Raw genomic sequence first — 21808 nt, forward strand, 5'->3', positions numbered from 1 at the left:
CATCGTGCTTGGATCTTTCTCCAGGATTTGTTTTCCACGTCCGGACCTCTCCTTTCTGCCCTGTCTGTAAAATGGCACGCAGAGGCAGCAGTGGAGGTGACATTTCTGAGAGGGTCTCTGTGGGTGGGTGGGTGTTGTGTGCGCGATTAGAGCCCGGTCCGGGCGGGGTGGAGCGCACAGTAGATCACAAGTGTCTCTGCCATTTAGAGTCACCAGCTCTCGTCTGGAATGTGCGTCCCCTGCGCGCACAGATCATGTACTGGATGCGCCAACTTTATTTTTAACCCGGCAGGGTGGGTCAGTCTAAGCTGGCTTTCGGGAATGACCGTGGAGTGCGCGGCGCCTTCAGCCCCTTTCCCTCGTCCCCGGTGTAGGACCGTGCCCTCCGTGCGCTGTGGAGACCTCCGTGCGCTCTGACCAGGACCCCGCTGCTTCAATGGGATTATAATTGGTTTATTGGCAGGGAGAAAGCTCAACATAAACACTTTCGGACAGGACAACATCCAGAAGTAAGTAAGTGTAAATTGAAGGCAGAGCTAATGCGCCGTTGGAAACCGAAGTTATTGATCGTTGGCCAAATAATTTGTGTTACCACTTAATAGTCTTAATTCTGTTATTGTTGGTCGCTGCTTGTTGGTGAGTTACAAGTTTCCTTCAAACCACCTGTTTGCCCGGGGTGCCATCTTTAATCGTGACGTAATTTTTACAGGCTGCAGACATTTTTCTTATTGTACAGTTATTATCAACAGATCCTTCTTTCATTTAACCTATCGCCTCTGTAAATTCTTCACTTGCAAGTTTGTTATCTTTAGCTGTAAGAAGGCCGCAGTAGCGAGGTGCGTCGATAAAATTACGCACGAATACTCCAACGTTTGCGCATGGAATCGTGCGGTTTCCAAAAGTAGTTACCATGTTAATAAGTGATTTAACAAGTAATCAAACCGTTTACTAATTGAAAAGTAGAAATACTACAAGAAAAAGTACCATTACAAGTAAAATTCCTGCATTGAAAACTTTGAGTGAATGTTGCCAATTGCGTAAAATGGACCCTGTAAAGCTTGCCATGGTATTCCTCTCCTTGAGTATTGTTACATTACTGCTGCATTTACGTGTAAGGAGCATTTTTATTGTTGTAGCGGTAGATGGAGCTGATTTTACATACTTGTTGGGGGATCTGAGTCTACATGTGCATCATATTTTGCAGTCCTGTCAATGCTTTTTTTCATCTAACAAGTTCTGATTTTATCTCAAATCTACTGGAACAATAGGATCCTAGATGCTCCCATGAAATTATGATACTCGCTCACCTGAAAATGTACTTAGTTACACTCCATCACTGATGTTTACACAATCCAGAGTACTTTCCGCTGTTTCATATTTTCTATTTCTGTCTCAGTGCTTGATCGAAAAACAGTGAAACGATAAAAAGAAATCCCTGCACAAAAGAGACGTTCCCACTCATTCCCCATAAAAGGACAAGTGTGAGAGTGTCTGGAAGAGCAGGACTTTAGTGTAAACACACTCCAGGAATAGTTTACTATCGATTCGTTTCAACCTCTTGCAAGATCGGGCTCAGTATTGTTGCAGTCAAAACAGCATTGACCACAACAAGTGAGGCTTCTCCTACAGCTTCTGTACCTGATCAATGTGCAGTATGGATCCGGCTTGACAGCTTGTTTTTGCTGCCAGTTTTCCTGATAACTTGTTAAAATTCACAACTTAAAGTCGGTTTGGTTTTTGATTGTTTTTCCTGTCGGCTCCGAACTAACAACCTCCTTCCATATTGATCTCTGTTTCACTTTGTGTTTATGTCTCAGGTTTGTTTTCAGCCGGATCACAGGCCTCCCTCAGTCCAGTCACTGCTGCTGCTGCTCAGACACTCTGTAGGTCACACACACATCCTCACCACACCCGTCTCTTATTTCATCCGACTCTGTTCTGCTCACAATAATGCGCTTACTCCTTGCTTGCTAATGTGCTGTGCAGCTCAGAGTGCAGAGCAAGCATCACTCTGGACTGTACTTAAAGCTGGAAGAATCCAGACTTATTATTCAACTCAGGTGCCCATTGAAAATATTTGTTTACGGTGTAGTTTTGCGGTGACGGGAAATTGCTGCAGAAAGGTTAGCGTCAAAGAACCTTAAGAGTAAGAATCTCATTCACACCTTTTAATCATTTTTTTCCAAGGCGGTTATGTGCAGAGCTGCATCCACAGAAACCGTGCTGCATAATTTGTAAGGTCCAGACCAAGCAACGCCTGGATATCTGTAAAAAATCCAGCTGACATTTTTATCATCCCTCTTGACATTTTACTACTTTTGAGAAATTATCCAGTGACTCTTACTCGTTGACTGTATATAAAGAGTTCTTACTCACCAGTTTACTATGTGCAGCTACAAAAATGATGCATTTACTGGACCGTGTTCTGGAGACTTTATCTAATGCAGGTGATGGGAAGAAATACAAGAGGCGCCAAAGTATTACATATCAATGTTATCAGTAGAGACTGATAGCAGTGTTAGAAAATGTTATCTGTGTGAAATTCTTATCATAATTATTCCTTGTAATTTATAATGGCAACAGTAATAATCTAACTTTTAATAGAAGTACATCATTTTTGGCGTCGGTGACGTTAGCATTTGTAATCTCAAACGTATAAACTTGCAGAAAAATGATTTATTTGTTGAATAATTGCAGGCACATGAAACTGAATACACACAGAGCAAAATATAGCACAACAAACTGCCAACTCACAGACAGTTGCCCATGTGGATGTTAATCCATAACTAGTTTCCACAAAGGGTCAGAACGAGTCCATGGAATCAAACGAGGGCAACGAAGGCTTACAGCAAAGGCTAGAAGACAGAAATCCTAGTGGATGGAAGCGTAATACAGCAGAATACAATCTGATATGATTAGTTCCCAGTCTGACACCTCTCCTTCCTCATATGTTTGATAAATGTTCTCCAGTTCTTAAGAACTTGGGTTGGGATTCAAACAATGCACCAAATTGCTTTAAGATATAATCCAGAAATCATGTCATTTAGCCATTTTGAAAGCATGGAAAGGAAACTGATTTCAACACCCTCAGGATAACCTTTTATACTGACAAAACTGAACATGAAAGCTCATTTTAATTCTGTATGAAGAGTCGAGGTCAGAAACAGTTTTGATTATCTGTTAATCTTTCGTAGGGGAAAAATTCAAAACATCCACTGTTTTGTCAGTTTTGTAGATGTTACGACTTTAGGACTTTGAAAACTGCATATCTTTGGGTCTTGGACTGTTAATTGGAATCGCTCGTGGGGCTGCAACTGCAGGTAATTATCTTGAAATAGCTGTAAAACTGTAAAACATCTGACAAATGCTCATCATGATTTTCCAGGGTGCGAGACAAAGCCTTTAAATGTCGTCTTTTGTCTGGTCAACAGTCCAAAACGCAAACGTGTTGAATTTATTATCGTGTGAGACAAAGAGTGACATAAAAATGTTACATTTCAGACATTGGATTTGGCAACTTTTTGAGACTTTTCTGTGTTAAACTACTGAAATTCAGTCATTCTAGATTTTGTAAATGACTTTTCTGGTAGCCAGGTCTGTCTCCATAGCTGTGTCAGAAATGCGGATCAACTAATCAACACATTTTTGCAGCTACTCATTTTTTTCAGGGTGTAATTAAATTTCATAAATATGAGTAAAATATGACTTAAAGAATTGATATTGAAGATGGAAATTGATTAATTGTCTACTAGTTAGCCTTAAAGCTTCTCAAGGGGACATACTTGAGTGAACTTTGATTCCAAATAGGGCTGCAAATAATAGTTATCTTCATTCTTGTTTAATCTGTCGACTATTTTTAGTTGTTTGTTCTGTAGAATGTGAAAAATGCCTAACATGATGTTTGTCAAATATCTTGTTTCAACCTCGACTCAAAGAAATTCAGTTTACTGTTATAGAGGACAAAAAAACATCCCCAGAAAATATTGAGATTTAAGATGCTGGAATCATAGATTTTGAACTTTTTCGTCTTCTTAATTATCGTATCGATTAATCAATTATTAAAATAGTTGGTGATTCATTCAGTTGGCCACTAATTGATTAAAATTAATTAAATGAAATAAAATAAATTAATTGAAATTGTTGGCAATTAACCAATTAATCTTTGCTGCTCTACATTTAATCCTATGATGAAAACAATCATTTGTCATTCTGATGTAATCATGTCTATCAATGCAGACTTAATGTTGTACGCAGGTTGTTATTTATGTAATCAATGATTGCATTTTATTAGTAGTTTCCAGTGTTTATTTTACCCTATAGGCGCTGACAGGGTGACCTACTGTGGGCGAGCAGCTATGTAAGAGTTCTCCTTCTTGCTCAAGGACACGACTAGAAGACATTTTGCTATTGACAGCCACACTGGCAGTGGCAAGCGAAGGGCTAGTGACCTTTCTGTCACTGAGTGTCTATAGGCAGGAGGCCAGATTCTCTTTATCCACAGTGCAGTATCGCCACGTATATGTCTCAGCTCAAACACTTAATTTACTGCGGTTTGTGTTCAGCCGGTCGGTCGACACGTACGATTAGGGTCTTCCAGTTTTGCTTGTGGATGTGAGTCTGCGCGGCGTTTGTAAAGAGGGGCTTGTGCAGAGTGTCGAGCAGTGGCCCGGGTCAGGTTGTGTGTGAGGTGATAAGGGGATCCCCAGCGGTGGGTGGAGCGTCGCCCTGCTGATAACAGCCCTCTGCACGGCACTGATACTGAGCAGGAGGTGGGGGGAGACCTGTGGATGCCATCATTGTGCTGATCGCTGAGGGCCCCTTCTCTGAATGTACAGAACATCCACCCACTGTACTTACATTGTACATTTATGTCATCAGAGGTTGGCGATACGTTTATTTAGCTTTAAGTCCATGCACTTAAGTTTTGTCCTCATAGGTTTTTTTATTTACTCATTACACCAGATTTAAGATAGAAATACTGAACTTCTTGCTTCACCGCATTCATTTGACAGCTGTAATTACTACATATCTGCAAAAAATGATGATTATCTTATAAAATATGATGCATTCTTGCAGGTTAAACTGTCAACCAGTATCTAAAGTTGTATAGTTCCAACATTATACTGCATGAATGTTCACGTATTAGTAGTAACAATCCAATAATATGCATGATCACATTTTACTCGAGTGCATTTTTGTGAGGGCTTCTGCTGTTTCTAAGTTAGAATCTGTAAAGTAAGTAGTAACAACAGATATTAAACCTCTGAATTTTTGAGCAGTTTCTGGGCATTTTTGCTCCCGTCTCATTTTTTTCACTGCAATATAAAGTCCTGCACCTTTAATAGAAACAGCACGACCATAACTAGAAGCAGTTTTATTAAGTATGATGAAGTTATAATGACATCAAGCATAAAAAATAACAAAAATTTAATTATTTATTATATTTATATTACAAAAATTCCAAAAAAAAGCTGGAATCAACAGGTGAAACTGTTTTGTAAGTGTCTACAGGTGTTACTAACACTGGGTGAAAAAATAGTGACTTTACATACAGTAGATATTTTTCCTACCTAAATGTTTAATTTAGTTTACTGCTTGTCTCCTCTAACTGCTCTGTGTAAACACAGCCTGCAGTTCAGCTGAAAATTCCCAGAATTTTTGTCACATCCTGGTTGATCACAGCTGAGTCAGTAATGGCTTCTCTGTAGCACCAAGGAGTGCAGAATTTTTAGTTTTTACAGAATCTCACTGTGGCAAACACTTTTTAATTCTGATGAATTTTTAAATAAGATTAAGTGATTTTAATGAGAAAGATTTGGTTAATTCTCCAGGTGACTTGCTTAAAGATCACTGGAAAGTTGAAAATCTGATGATTCTTTCTGAATTTACAGATAAATGGTGTAATTACTGTGATTTTTTTTATTTATTTTTTGATGAAAAGATAACTTTTCAAATCTGTTGGCAGGTTTTGGGGTTCTGACAGTTAAATAAATATTGACTATTCCCTCTGAATTATAGTGAAGTAAAAGTAGAATTACCATGAAAGAAAAACACTAAAGTGATGCACGAACTGTTGAGAACTGAACAACGTAAATATATGGTTACTTTCCACTAGTGTAAAATCAAAATATAAAGTAAAACTCATGCAGATTATTAGCCTTATCTCTAATCAGGCAATAATGTTACATGATTTAAAACTCTGATGTCATGAAAAATATTTGTGAAACATGCTATTCAGGAATTGTTGCTCCTTCTCCAAATCAGTGCCACAGAGAGACAGTCTGCCATGTTCCTCTTGGATTTGTGTAACACTGTATAAACACAAGTGAGTCTCCCCACCTTGTTTTACCTCACACTTGTTCCCTGCCAACGGAAGTGCGCCAACACCCACACACTTGCATTTCAAACTACGTGAGCTGCATCATTCAAAAGAAGGCGGTTTCGTCAGGTTGTGCAGTGCAGCGGGTTGCCCTCCCCCCTGTGTGACACGATAAGAGAGCTATGCTGCACCCAGATAGAGCTATCTGAGCGGCGGCCCTTCAACCCGCCGTTTCCACGTGAAGAATACCCAGACGCTCTGTGACAGTTGAGCAAAGTGACGCTCACAAAATGGAGATTAATGGGGGGGAAGAGGAGCTCGTGGGGCCACTTTGAAAGCTTCCAAACACATGATTTCTGTGTAAAAATACACCTGGAGCACAGCTGGGATTGTATAAATTTGGCCAAATTGCCAAAATTACATTCTGGCGCCAGGTATAGAAACAGCTTCTCTTACATGGAGTCGATAAAGTGAAATTTAAAACACAAAAAACACAAAACTGCCAAGAGAGAGAGTGTGTGCTGCTTTTTAGAATAAGCTGGATCCTCCAAATAGCATTAGTTTTCTGTTTTGTCTCTACGTTTGTGTGGCTACTAGTGTTCTAATGTCCTCAAGGCCAACACATGCCATCCCATATGCATTTTTGTTTACCAGCAGTGCAAAGATACTGAGTTTATTGTAATGTAGAACAAAGAAAATGACAATCAAGTATCGTTTATTGTGTTTAAAATCAGCAAAAACACACTCAAGGTGCCAATAAATGGAGAAACACGTAAATCAAATAGCAACAAACAAAGACTATATTAAACTTTAAAAAAAAAAAATAATGGTGAAAAGAGTAAGAATGTATGACAAATGAGTAAAAAAGCTTAAAGCAATGACAGTTATAATCAGTAAGAGCAGCAATTAAACCTTTGAGTTGTCTCAGTGGCATTAATGAGGTCACCTTGAAGTTTCGCTAAAGTTTATTCCAAGTGTGTGGGACACAGTAGGAAAAAGCAGATCCTTCTAACTCTAAATATTTTTGGCATCTGCAAGGTGAGCTGTGTGTGAGCGGATATCTCCGGTGATGAATCTTAAGCCGGAGTGAAATACTGCATCTAAAGGTTTAAGAGTGGAACTGGCTGCCCGTCCATAAATAACATCCCCGTGGTCCAACACAGAGAGGAAAACTGCCTCAACAAATCTTTGTCTGGTAGATAAAGGAGAATGGGATTTATATCTAAAAAGAAAGCCCAGTTTTAATCTCAGCTTTGATAACAGCACATCAGTATGGACTTAAAACTGCAAAATAGATGCTCATTCTATGAATTCACTGTTAATCAACTAATCTTTATAGTCTGGCATTGCACTGATTTCAAAGTGTGTTTTTTTTAATTAAAAATGACCAAAAATACACCATCATAGGCATAGCAAGAAACTCTAATGGCAGAAAGAACTGTCGAATTTGCCATTTTGTTGGAAAAATTAACCCAATCAATGCCTAAAGTTGTGATACTTCATCGAAATCCATTTATCCTACGTCTTGTTTAAAAATTCTACAAAAATAAAGCCTTTCCCCGACCAGATTCTGTAAAAAACGAAACAAACCAAAAAAAAAAATCAGTTATTTGGTGCAACCATGAAGCCATTAGTGATTCAGCTGTGACCAACAGCCATGAGAAAAATGTTAGGGAATTTAAATAGAACTAGGTTGAACTGCAGGCTTTGTTTACACTGCAGACAGAAGTAGCAAAACAAACCAAAAATGTAAATAGTAAAATATCTGTCGCGCATGGAGTGCCACCATTGTTTTCCAGAATTGTTAATGCCTGTGGATATTTGGAAAATGTTGTACATGTTGATTCCAGGAATTTTTTTGTTATTTTTAAAAATTGTAAAACAAACAACTGAAGAAATTCAACTTTTGTGTTTTTTTTTTTGACCTTATGGCATTAAAACTTTGTCATGCTGTACAGAAGAGTTCTTGTTTCCATAGAGTTACAAGACTTTATATTGCAGTGAGAAATAATGAGCCCACAGTGACTAAAAATGTGACAGGAGCAAAAAATGTTCAGAAACTACTTGAGATTCAGAGGGTTAGAGGTCAACGTGTCATAAAACAATAAGACAAGATGGGGAAAAAACTGAAGCTTTATAAAATTCAACTTTAATGTTTCTAATTTTTCTGATGTATTACAATATAACTTAATGCACAGAACACGTTTTAATTTCCCCTACCTCTGGCATTGGTTGTGCTGTTTCCACAGAGGTGCAGGAGTTTATATTCTAGTGAAAAATTAGCCCACGGTGAGTAAAAATGTGACAGGAGCAACAAACACGCAGAAGCTGCTTGAGGTTCAGAGGGTTAAAGCTCAACATGTCAAAAAAACAACAAAAAGACAAGATGAAAAAAATGTATTTCCTACTACCAGCAGAGCAAAAATACTCAGCAACAACGAGCACATCAGCTTTTCAAGAGGTTTTGTAAAATACAAAATCAAATTCAATTTTTTTTTTCTGATTTGTGGCATTACAACTCCTGCTCAGAAGACATCGTGAGTTATCTCTGTTTTTCTCCACGGTTGGACTGTTTCCATAGAGGTGCAGGACTTTAAATTGCAGTTAAAAATGAGACCACAGTGAGTAAAAATGGGTGGTTGAAGGTCAACATGTCAATATCAACAACAACAAGACAAGATGGGAAAACTTACTTTATGCTACCAGGAGAGCAAAAATAATCAACAACAATGAGCATATCAACCTTATTCCACAGAAAAGTTTTGTAGAAGATGCAAATCCAACTTTTGTCTTTACTTCTTTATTATGAATTATGGCATTATTGCTTGATTATAATGCACAGAAGACACTCCTAAATTCTCGCTACTTGTGGCCACTGTTACCACTGGACTTTAGATTGCAGTTAAAAATGAAGCCTCAGTGAGTTAAAATGTAACAGGAGCAAAAAAACACCCAGAAACCTTCTTGACGGTATCAAAAAGTAAACCATTATAAGCAGTTATGGTACTAAATCTGTGTTTTTCCCCCTCAGTTGCAGAGTACCTTCAGGATTCAAGGCCCATCCTATCTGCTCACCTTCCTCTTCACCCAAAACCTCCTGAGGACGCCGGCTGCCGTCCCCCCGCCCGCCCGCCACGCTGGCTACCGCCATGACTTCCACCACGGATTTTGACAATGTGGAGATCACGCAGCAGTACAGCCACATCAACACCCGCTTCGACCTCTCTGATGAGGAACTAGACAATGACAACAGCTCCGCCAGGCTGTTTGAGCGCTCGCGCATCAAGGCCCTCGCAGGTGAGTGGCTGCATAGTAAACAGGCCGGCCCGTCCTCTGGGACACATTTTTGGGATGACAGTCTTTTTAAAGATTGCGCGCGAAGGGCAGAGAGGATGAGCCGTAATGTCCGTTTGACTTTGACAGGGTTGAATGAGCTTGAATAAAAATCTTGCCTCAGATTTTGTGGGAGAAACTGCAAAACTGGCACTGCAGGCGATCCTTGATTTCGCTCCAAAGCTCTCTGCTGGAGCTCTGCGGGGGATGCTGTGTGCGTTTTTGTGCGCGGATGTTTCTCGTGGTGTCGCACACCCTCAGCAGCTGAGCCCTGACACCGCTCCACACCCTCCGCAACTAGCCGAGATCGCTCGCACATTCCCTGGATGTCGAGCGTCTGACCGATCTGGACAGCTGCCCTGCCCGTCTGCCTCCCATAGCACAGATCTCTGGCATCTCTGGCTAAAGCTAGTAAGCTGTGACCCACCTGTGGGCCGGCTGCCCGGGACTTTAAAATAGCAGCGTCTCTGGTAGGGGGAACAGGAAAAGGGGAGTTGAGGGTCACATGTCTGTAAAGCTGCAGACACAAGAGAGGTCAGCCGCCAGGTGGGGAAACATGAATTCAGCTCAGTGGAACGAGGCCTTGTATCGTGTAAAATGTTTCAATTAGAGTGCAGCTGTGATGCTGGATGTTGAAAGTCTCTCTTTGAGGTTGGGTTGTTTCACCTCGTGGCTATTTTGTGTCTCTTTTTTGCATTGTTTAGCTCCTTTTGCTTTGTTTTGCAGTTGTTTTGCTTCACTTTGCGGTCATTTTGAGTCCAGTTGTGGGCCTTTTGCTTCATTTATTGGTCCTTATGCTTAACTGTTCAGTCAATTGCGATTGTTTTACATCACTTTGTAGCTATTTTGTGTCTCAATGTAGACATTTTACATCATTTGGGGTCATTTAGCTTCATTTTCTGACCGACTATGTTTGTTTTGCTTCATTTTATGACTTTTTGTGCCTCTTTGTGGTAGTTTTGCGTTGTTTTCATCATTTCGCTTTGTTTTGTAGTTGCTTTCCCCTCACTTCGTGGCCATTTTGTGTCTAATTGTTGTCGTTACACCTGTCTTTGCAGTTGTTTTGCTTCACTTTGTGGTAATTTGGAATCCAGTCATGGGCCTTTTGTTTTATTTATGGGTCTTTTTGCTAAACTGTTTGGTCATTTTGCACAATTGTGATTTCTTTGCATCACTTTGTGGCTATTTTGTGTCTGTGTAGACATTTTACATCATTTGGGGTCATTATGCTTCATTTCTTTGACCAGTTATATTTGTTTTGTGTCTCTTTTTGATAGTTTTACATTGTTTTGCTCATTTTGCTGTGTTCTGTAGTTGTATGCCCTTCACTTTCTGGTTGTTTTGTGTCTACAAGTTGTTGTTATTCCTGTCTTTGTGGTTGTTTTGCTTCACTTTGCTGCCATTTTGAATCCAGTTGTGGGCCTTTTGCTTCATTTATTGGTCTTTATGCTCAACTGTGTGGTCATTTTGTTCAGCTGCAATTGTTTTGTTTCATTTTGTGGCTATTTGATGGTGTCTGAAAGATTTCTTAGACAACAACTATTTGTGGACATTCAAGTGTATGCCTACGGTCCTAATTGACATGGCATCACCCAGCTGCCAACAGCTCATTCTTAGCTTTCTTTTGACATCTGTGGCATCACATTATTTGACAAAAGTTCCATTATAAGGTGGCCTTTCATTGTCACTTGAAGAAGTGTGTGGACTTGTAACACTACCCAATCATTGGCCTTTAAAGCCGCACCCGACAATGGTGTAGATTAATTAAATAACTCAAAAACGTTTTGTTTACAATTAAACTATTAAATTAACAGAGCTAAATTTCTCCTTTTCCTAATCATACCTATAAAAATTAGATTTTTAAATTTTTTTCTCAAAATCAAGCACAATTTTGACAGATTAGCGCTTTATGAAGTTATATAATAAACCTGTTAGCAAAATATGGCTTAGTTATGTATCAAGTAGACACAGAGTAACATTAAATCCTCTTTGTATCCACCTTAGAAAAGTAAGTCTCATGTTCACTCTCATTTTAGCTCTGTTTTTGGTCTCCACACATGTCTAATCTCAAGTAAGTCTCATAATTACTCTGGTTTTTGCTCTGATTTTGGGCTCCACCATGATTGAAAGAGAATTATCCATCTCTTTATCTGTTGAATGCCCACTAAGTTAATAAGTTAGTCACTTTTCCTGCGTGCTGTTTGGTGCTGAGCAGGTAGTGTAAACATTAGTTTATCTGATTTTTTTCAGTCCAAACAGCTGCTGCCAAAATGAAGCTGATGAGATCAGGGAGAGTGAACCGGAACATCTGTGGGACGTTAGAGCCAAAACAGTGAGATAACAGATGCTAAACAGCTCTCCAGATCAGAAGGGAACTGTGGAGTTGGGTGGTGATTCTCTATGAGGTAATTTGATCCATTGGACATATAAAAATATTGATTAGGGCAGCTTTAATGATACAGGAATTCTGTGCTGACACAAGCAAGTCCTTTGAAGGATTTGTTAAGTGGCTGCACTTTTAGACATCCAGGTGCTTTCACAGACGATAGGATTCATTTTCGGTCACTGAGCAGGAAAGCCAAACAAACGGTGGCACTTAAACTCACTGATGCATGTTGTTTTCCATGTTAATTCCTTATCGTATCCACTATGTGAAAACGTTGTTTTCCTGTGAACCTGATGTACGTGGGAGCACAATTTGAAGCCAACGTGGAAACTTTACCCCATAATAAAAACTACTACAGTATGTGGAGTATTATGTTACAGGCACAGAGGACTAGTATCACTTAGCAGTAAGCTGCTTCATTCATGCTTTACCATCACCAGCTGCCAGCTGACTCGTGCCAATCATGTTCATAACAGAGTACACAGCAGTAAACTTTACAAACATGTAATGCGCATGTGTGTGTTTGTTAGTAAAGAGAATCTATTGTATATAAAGATGGATGATGGCGGTTTTAGAACTAAGTTGTGGCTCCAGCTGTCGTTGTCTTGGCAGTGATTGACTCCTCCTAAGTCAGGATTATTACAAAAATGAGCAAAGAGGTGGAGCTGAAGCTGGCCATTCAAACATTGGCCGTCCTATAATGGCACCAGCTTCATCCATAACTTTAGGCCTTAATAGAATTTAACCAGGTGAGATACATAAAAATTCATCCCCTGTACAGTTCTCACGAAGGGGAAATTACATTAAACAAAAACATAAAAGCAGCATGTAATGTTTTATTAAACTTGATCCATTCTTTTCAACATGGGCAATAAGTGTGTTGTTCCAACACACATTTCTAGTATGGACATCATAAAAACAACCAAGCATAGACTACAGTGGAATTTAAATTTGGCACATCAAGACTGGGGTTTAGAGTTAATGAGGTTGTTGATGCTGCTAGTGGTATGTTGTCCCACTTACCCTTCAGGGCTTGGTGAAGTTGATGGATATTTGTGGGGACTAGAACCATGTTGTCGGATACCTCCTTTCAAGGTATCATGTATCAGATTGTCTGTCAAAGCATGCTGTTTCAAAAGATTTCCAAGGCAACAAATGGTAGAGTTGTGGACTTTTGACTTTTTCCTGTCTACGGCCTTAACTGATATCATGGCATCATCCTACATGCCAACAGCCCCGTCTTTCTTTTGTCATCAGTGACATCGTGTTATGTGAATAAAGCTGCATTTTCAGGCAACATTTTACTATCACTGATCCAAGAAATGTGTGTTTTGGTCACACTAACTGATCATTGTTCTTTAAAGCTACGCCTGACAAAAAGGGGATTATCTAAATAGTCAAAGAATTCATCAGCTGAACAGCTCAAACTTTTTGTTCACAAATTACAAACTTTCTCCCTTTTCTAACCCTAACAACAGAAACAGTATTTTTTACTTTCTTTTAAGTCAGAAAAGAGGATCATTTGTCTGATGTGTTTCTGCAGCTATAGAGACCAAACCCCTATTTTATACCAGGCTTGTAAACAGGTTTTTTTCTGCTGTTTTCTGCTGCGGAGTTGAATATTTTAACATCAGAGTCTATGAGGCCTCAAGTGGCCGTTTGAGGAACTGCAGTTTTTGACACTTCAGCCTTGAGTTAATTTCTTTATAAACTAGTATAAAAAAGTGGGGTTTGAAATCCTAAAAATCCTAAATCCTTCTCTTCATTGGCTTCCTGTTAAATCTAGAATATAATTCAAAATCCTTCTTCTGACATATAAAGCTCTTAACAACCAATCTCCATCATATCTTAAAGACCTGATAGTACCATATTACCCTAGCAGAACTCTTCGCTCTCAGACTGCAGGCTTACTTGTTGTTCCAAGAATCTCTAAAAGTAGAATGGGAGGCAGAGCCTTCAGTTATCAGCTCCTCTCCTGTGGAACCAGCTCCCAGTTTGGGTTCGGGAGGCAGACACCCTCTCTATTTTTAAGACCAGGCTTAAAACCTTCCTTTTTGACAAAGCTTATAGTTAGGGCTGACTGGGGGACCCTGACGGGGTGAGCTGGTGTTTTCATTTGCAAAACTGACTTCCCCTCTTGACGTCCCTTTAGTTTGCCCCTAGTTATGCTGCTATAGGCCTAGACTGCTGGGGGACCTCTCTTGATGCATTGAGCCCTTCTCTAACTACCTTTGTATTTACTATATATACCATTATTGCATTACATTCACTCTGTTTCTTTCTGTGTCCTTTCTCCGAGTATCCCTGGTCCCAGAGCTGGATGCTTCAGATGTGTGGCTGTGTTTTATGGTCCTTGTGTCCCACCCCCCACCTCTCTATCTCTACCTCTACACCTCTATCTCTACCCCTCTACCTCTTCCCCTCTACCTCTATCCCTCTATCTGTATCCCTCTATCTCTACCTCTACCCCTCTATCTCTACCCCTCTACCTCTTCCCCTCTACCTCCATCCCTCTATCTCTACCTCTACCCCTCTATCTCTACCTCTACACCTCTACCTCTACCCCTCTACCTCTTCCCCTCTACCTCTATCCCTCTATCTGTATCCCTCTATCTCTACCTCTACACCTCTATTTCTACCCCTCTACCTCTTCCCCTCTACCTCCATCCCTCTATCTCTACCTCTACCCCTCTATCTCTACCTCTACACCTCTACCTCTACCCCTCTACCTCTTCCCCTCTACCTCTATCCCTCTACCTCTACCCCTCTATCTCTACCTCTACCCCTCCATCTCTATCCCTCTACCTCTTCCCCTCTACCTCTATCCCTCTATCTGTATCACTCTATCTCTACCTCTACCCCTCTATCTCTACCTCTCTACCTCTTCTGTCCCTCTCAACCCGCCCGGCCAGCAGGCAGATGGGTCCCCCCACATTAGAGCCGGGTTCTGCTCGAGGTTTTTTCCCTGTTAAAAGGGTGTTTTCCTTGCCACTGTCGCCTTTTGGCTTGCTCTGGGGGTCAGGCATATGGGTTCTGTAAAGCATCTCGAGACAATTTGACTGTAATTGGCGCTATATAAATAAAATTGAATTGAATTGAATTGAATTAAATAACCACAACTTCGAAGCAGTAACTGTCTGATGTGAGCTTCAGTAGCAGCTTTGAATGCTTGATCCTGTGGACACATTTCCTTCAGTACCAAAAAAGTACCTCGGTCTGATCCCCGGTTCTACTTTTACTCGACTCCTGTCCAGGACGGCTACCCTGGATGCGCTCTCACCACTTTCCTTGCTGTCTCTTTCTGTCTCTTTAAGTGTTGAAGGCTTCTGTGTGGGTGTTGGTGATATTGTGTTAGAGTGCTGCACTGATGTTTCTGTAATGCAATCAGTGTTTCCTGTCAGAGGGAGAGAGAGAGAGGAGGGCGAAGGAAGGAGGGAGGAAAGTGAAGAGAGAGGCAGGAGATGAGAGAGAGGCTCTGAATGACACCCCGCTGCATTTCCCAGCTTGTGAACTCAGAAATTTGCACACAGCATGCCTTCAAAGGACACAAAGAATGTAGTGAACATCCAGCCCATTCACACCGCTTCTTACATAGCTCTGCATAAAAAGATGTGTTTCTCTGAGATGCATGGTTTTATGTTGGATTTTTGGCACAGGAAAATCACAACTGTGCCAGTCGTACACTTCGCACTCAGTGATGTCACGACTGTGTGGGAGTGTTGGATGGAGGGAGGGAGTCGTGCAAACACGTGGACGTATTGAAACATATTGTATGCATGGATGGGGCTCGGAGAAACCACTCTGAGCCGAACTGAAGGCTGCCGGAGCCCTCGTGCCGCCTGAGAGTGGAGGCAGAGCATCATCACGGCAGCAGCGAGGAGAGAGCGAGAAAGGGAAAAAAAAGGGGGGGGGGAGGAAGGGAGGGAGGGAGGAGTGAATGCGAGAGGGATCTGGAAAGGAGGACAGAGAGCCAAGAGACAGAGAAGAAGAGAGACGTGGAGTTGCCAAGCTCCTCTGCCGGCTCCAGAGGCGGTGAGTTGTTGTTGCTGTTGTTGTTGTTCGGGGGTCAAGATGAGCAGCCCCTGTCTGCTGCGTGCCGCCCCCATCAGCCAACCCCGGCTCAGAGAGGTCAAGATCAGCCTGAAGGCCAGCAGCAGGGAGACCGCCGCCGTCCGGACTGCAAGCGGAGGGTCCAAGGAGGCCGCCAGTCGGAACTACGCCCCGGCCGAGAAAGAGACGCCCACGAGGGTCGGATTGAGCAGCAGCAGGAGCAGGAGCACCCCGCCGGTCCACCGGGCCCAAAGCAAGAAGAGCCAGAGGGGAAGCGGCGGCAGCAAGCATCCGGAGCCGGAGCACCACCCGGAGAGGAATGGCACCCTCCTCCACGTCCCGATGGCCTCCACGCCAGCCGGGCTCTCCCCTTTCTCCTCGTCCTCCTCTTCTTCGTCCTCCTGCACCCCCAGACGTCAGCGGGCCTCTCACCCTCACCCTCCCCCCCCAGCCGCCCCGATCCTCTCCTCCTCCTCCTCGTCCTCCTCGGCCAAGAGTATGAAGCGAGCGCGCTGGCTGAGTTACAGTACCTCCAACATCTCCTTCAACTCCATCCTGGACGGACGCTTCAGGCAGCTGCAAGGTACAGAAGTCCTGACGGCGGATCTGTTTGTGTTTGTCTGTCCGTCCTCCGCTGCCTCAACACATGAGAGAGATAACACTTTTCTTTCCCCAATCTTGCCCCTCCCTTCCCCAACTTGTGTTCATGTTTAGGCCGGGGCAGGATCGCGGGGAGGTTGGGCTGTGATGTGAGCAAGTGTGAGTTTGTTATCCCGTCATGAGAAATGGAAAAAGGCAGCAGCGAAAGAAAAAAAAGCAAAGTGTGAACTTATGTAGCCCCATATATTACATATATTTGGTTGTAATTTATTTATTTTCAGGAAGCTGTGGCACTGCCCCAATTGTTCACTGACTTGGCCTTGAATAATTCATAGAGAAACTCCTAAAAAGGCTGTGATGTTTTTTTTCCATCCAAAGCCATTCATTGCAAGCCGCATCCTTATGTACCTCTTTCTTTTTATCACTTCAGCCTGTCGTTTATTCTTTTATTCTCCACATGGTCCTTAGTCCTCACGAAAAGCTCCAAAAAAAACAAAGCATTAGCGTGTTTTTCCTCCTAACCTCCTTTTGCCCCAGAATGACTGTGTTGGCGGTGTAAAAAAATAATCAATTCCTCTGACGGGTTAACGTCTCACTGGCTGCGTTATTAAGGTTTTAAGAGAGAGGTCTGCCGTCACTGTGGATTTTTGTTAGCTTGCAGTATGCTATCCAACTCCCTGATGACAGGAGTGCATTAGTGAGTGGAAGAAAATGGAGGAGACGATGCAGGAACAGAGAGGGAAATGCTTCTTTTTTTTTTTTCCTTGCCTCTGCTAGATTTCAAGTATTGACTGATTTGGGAGACTGCAGAGGCAAACTGATATGTGGAGCAGTAAACTTTTGAAGCCTGCCCAAATCGCCCTCGAGAAGCGTCTTGAGATGAGGCCAAGAGTATCGATCCGCCGGCTGCATCTCGTGACGTTTTACTTACTTTTTATTTACCAACTGTCAGGGAGATCAGGTCCAGACTGCAATCGAATGAATTTGGACAGAACAACAATAATAATAGAAAAAACATAAGTAATACAGTAAATAGAGGGAGAGACAGAAACGATTTGTGTTTTGTGTTCATTGATTTTGACCATTCATCCATTTTTGGATGTCTCCTTTCAAACTTGGCATGCTCATTGTTGAGTATTTTTGCTCTCCTGGAAGTAGAAAATTGATTTTTTTTCCCCTCTCCATTTTGTGACACATTGACCTTTAACCCTCTGGGAGTTTCTGAGTGTGTTTTTTTCTTCTTTTTTTTTGCTTTTGTCTCATTTTTATTCACTGTGGACTCACTGCAATATAAACTCCTGCACCTCTATAAAAACAGCCGTGACTAGAAGTAGGGAGGAGTGAAATAGATCATGTGTGCAGCGTGACACAGTTTTAATGCTACAAATGATAACAAAAGAGAAAAACAAAAGTTGAATTTCTTTGATTATTTATTTTATAGAATTTGAAAAAAACATGGGATCTGCATTGACAGCATTTTTCAAGAGCCCGAACTTGTTGCCAATGATAAGGAGAGCAATGTTGACTCTACATATTATAAATATTTTACTTCTTACATTTTAAATTTGCTTACATACTTGCTTCCTCTCTTCTTTTTTTTTATACACATCCTGCAATTCAGTCTAGTTCAGCTAAAAAGTCCCTGAATTTTTTTCGCTGTTGGTCACGGCTGAGTCACTAATAGCTTCATGGTTACATTAAGGAGCACAGAATTTTTGTGTTTTTACAGAATCTGATTAGTGCAAAGTGTTTATTTAACAGAAAAATTTTTAAATGAGATATTTACAATAAAGTGATTTTGATGAAACATACCAAGTTTTAGGGTTAGGCTGGGTTAAGTTTCCTACTGGTCACAGATAAGTAGTTCAAGGACTGTTGGAAAGTATTGCTTCAACAGTTTCTGGCTCTGATAAATGGGGCTGGTTTGGTGATTTTTATGAAATTTTAAAGAAGATATTATGCCTTTTAAACACGCTGTCTTTAGCTATGTCTGTACAACTTCCCCTACAGGTTTTTGGCCACTTAATCTTCTCTCATTTACTGCATTTAATATAATCTCAACACTATTTTGACCCTCAGATTATGGTGACTATATCTTCTGTAAACTAAGTTTTGCAGTTCTTTTGCCCCTTCTTCTTAATGCTTATCAAAATGCTGCTCCATTTTGTTCTGTTTAGCATTGAGAAACCTTGCAAACATCAAATCTTCATTAATCTAAGATTCAGCAGTTGCAGAAATAGAGTTCATCAATCCAAGGGCTGGGTAATTCATCTTGCACGGAGAACATGTCTGGAGGAAGCATGTAAACAAAGCCAGCAGAGGAAACGTTTCATCTGAAACTCGCGGACAGGCCTGTTAATCAGACGTGGTATCATGGCTGCAGGACAGGTAGTGGTGGCAGTGCCATGACTCAGGCATGTAAACCAGGAGCTGTGGGAGCACTGGGCCCCGTCCAGTAAGAGCTGACTATGGGAAAAGACGGATCAGGCTGTATACAGGGAAAATCCATCAGCATGAATAAGTCATGGGGCTTTCACTGGAGTCAAAGAGTGGATGAGAGATTACTAAGTAAAAGCATGTGAAACAGAGGAATGTTTAGTAAGGCTTGTACTGATATACAGGAAGAAAAAAGTGGCAGGAAGTTGGAAACGAAGTGACGAGACGCTGCTGCAGTCCAGTCAGTGGAGAGGAAAGCGAATAAAGTTGGACATACAGTACGACTACTGCACTTACACAAAATATTTATTTCATGAAGCGAGAAAGTGTGACAAAGGCTGCTTCTGTTGCAGCACTGAGAACAAAAGTCATGCTCGGACCATCTCGCAAATTATTACAGCTGGTTTTTTATTTATGAATGTTGCAGTCTTTCTTTCAACTCCAGTTCTGCTATTATAATAATTAAAATCCAACAGTGAATCAGTAAACAAATGCAGCTTTTCAATAACTTTGGTGTTTAGATGAGAATTTCTGTTTTGTGCTGTACATCAGCTTTAGAGATATGTAAGTAAAACATTGCAACTTATCAAAGTAGAAATAACAAATTCAATTGAAAACAAGAAAAACACTGGCCAAGACGGCATCTGTTTATCTGTTAGTAACATTACTCAAAAACAGACTGGACTTATCAGGACTTATCCGTCAGAAATCATACAACTGAGCAGCCTTGGCGGAGTACTGCTCTCTGAGTGCTTCTCTTGTTTTGCACTAAAACTCTGCTTAACTTTAATTTTGTAATTTTGCACTAAAGCTGGCTCACTTTAAACATGCACTTTTACACATATCTGTAGTTGTACATAATAGTTTAACACTCATTTTCCTTCCATAACAGGTTGCCTTTGTTTAAATGCATGTGATTTATTCATCAAATTGAAATTCCCTGTGTGTGTTCACATACTTGGCCAATAAACCTGATTCTGATTCTATATTAAAACAGCATAGCTACTGTATGATAGTGAGGGATTTTGTATAAATATAATAGCAATAAAACATGCTAGACTATTACACCACGTCTGTAATGGATCAGTTAGTTTATAATACCACATGTGGTGTGAATAAACTAAAAATGATGCATCACTGAACTCTAAATATCTACTTCCAAATGTGATTTCATAATCCTGTAACATGTCATATTACCCATCCTCATGGCACATGACCACACTTGACAGTTAGCTAGCATCCATACATTCCCCTTCCAAAGTATTGGAACAGTGCAGCCTTTATTTTTGCTGTAGACTGAAAATATTTGGGTTTGACATCAGACAATGAATTTGAAACACAAGATCAATAATTCAGGTTTTATTTCCAAGTATTTACATCTGAATATCACAGATGCTGCACAAACACATACACACAGATCTATTTAACTTTTTAGTATTCCATTTACACAGTTTTATTATGTGTAGGCATTTATGGACATTGCTTCTTTGTGCTAAATCTTTCCTTCATGCTTCTGTGTCAACTTAACAGCCAGCTGTTGTTTTCTTTTGAATTTCTCACTGAGGCAGAGAGAACTGTAAATCGAATGTAAACATCAGCAGAACTCCAGACCTACAATCCAGAATTTTGCTTTGTGACATCACAACCTTTGATGAATGGTGACATCACTGTGACATCAGCTGGTCTGAAAGGTTTATAAATGGACAACTTGCTCAGTTCTGTTCATCTCTGTTCAGACATCACACGTGCAACTAGCAAGGAACCAGTGAGGAATCGCTTATTTCAAAGCATCCAACAACCACCGTACGTACGACAGCGAAAGACAATATGACCAGCCTGATTTTAAGAAACACTTTAGCCGCTCTGAATCCTTCTTACTGGGACCTGTTCGGCAGAGCAGAGAATAAAGCTCTGCTGGAACAGGTCGAACAACTGAAGGCAGAACTGCAAAGGGCTCAAGAAGACAATGTGTCTCTTGAGACACACAACAAGGAGCTGTTTGAAACCAATATGGTCCAGCAGACCACGATTCAGCAGCTCACCACAAACACCACCAACCTAGAGGCCCAGATGCAGCAGATGTCTCAAAATGCTGCCAGTCAGGATGCAAAGATCCAGGAACTGTCTGCAAACACAGCCAGTCAGGATGCAGAGATCCAGGAACTGTCTGCCGACCTCAGATCTGAAGAAGAGGAAAATAAAACTCTGTGGGGACAAATTAAATATTTGACCACAGAGCTTGAAAAATCCAAGAAGTCCATTATCGACTGGAAGGATATGTACTATCGGGAGAAAGATCTGCACACAGGCAACAGAGAACAAATGATGGATCTAGAAAATGAGCTGAGTGCTACGACTCAGCAACTCCAAGCCGAGCAGAATTTAAGAGGGCGGATGGTTGCCAATGAAAAGCGGCTTAAGAGGAAGTTCAACAAGCTGCAAAAAAAGTACGAAGAACTCCAAAAAGCTCAGGAGACTCTGCTCAGAGAGCAAGAGCAGCAACAACCACAGAAGGAAATGTGGTCACTGCAGCAGAGTGTCTTTGAGCAGACCGAACTGATTAAAAGTCTGCTGGCTGAGCAGCATCGTATGAGCAACACAATCATGCTCATGACAAAAGCTGCTGCAGAGACAGAGAGGTCCTTCCAGCAGGAGATAGAAGAGCTCAAACATGAACTCCACGT

The 21808-nt window shown here is 41.2% G+C and overlaps 1 protein-coding gene across 5 annotated transcripts in view; it reads left to right on the top strand.

The window, feature by feature from the left end:
- Positions 1-203: 203 nt before the first annotated feature.
- Positions 204-21808, top strand: part of sptb (spectrin, beta, erythrocytic) — a 78615-nt gene continuing 57010 nt past the window's right edge. Inside the window, exons 1-3 of one of the 5 annotated variants that reach the window (XM_023271990.3) lie at positions 204-513; positions 1818-1883; positions 9351-9616. In XM_023271990.3, coding sequence (XP_023127758.2) covers positions 9469-9616 — 148 coding nt within the window. In that variant the 5' untranslated portion in view covers positions 204-513; positions 1818-1883; positions 9351-9468. Of the gene's footprint in view, positions 514-1817; positions 1884-9350; positions 9617-16023; positions 16672-21808 lie in introns of those variants that run through there. The other 4 variants (XM_023271981.3, XM_035948818.2, XM_023271999.3 and 1 more) reach the window with 4 other exon arrangements.

This window comes from Amphiprion ocellaris, chromosome 20 (genome assembly GCF_022539595.1).
Source record: "Amphiprion ocellaris isolate individual 3 ecotype Okinawa chromosome 20, ASM2253959v1, whole genome shotgun sequence".
Classification (NCBI taxonomy): Eukaryota; Metazoa; Chordata; class Actinopteri; family Pomacentridae; genus Amphiprion; species Amphiprion ocellaris.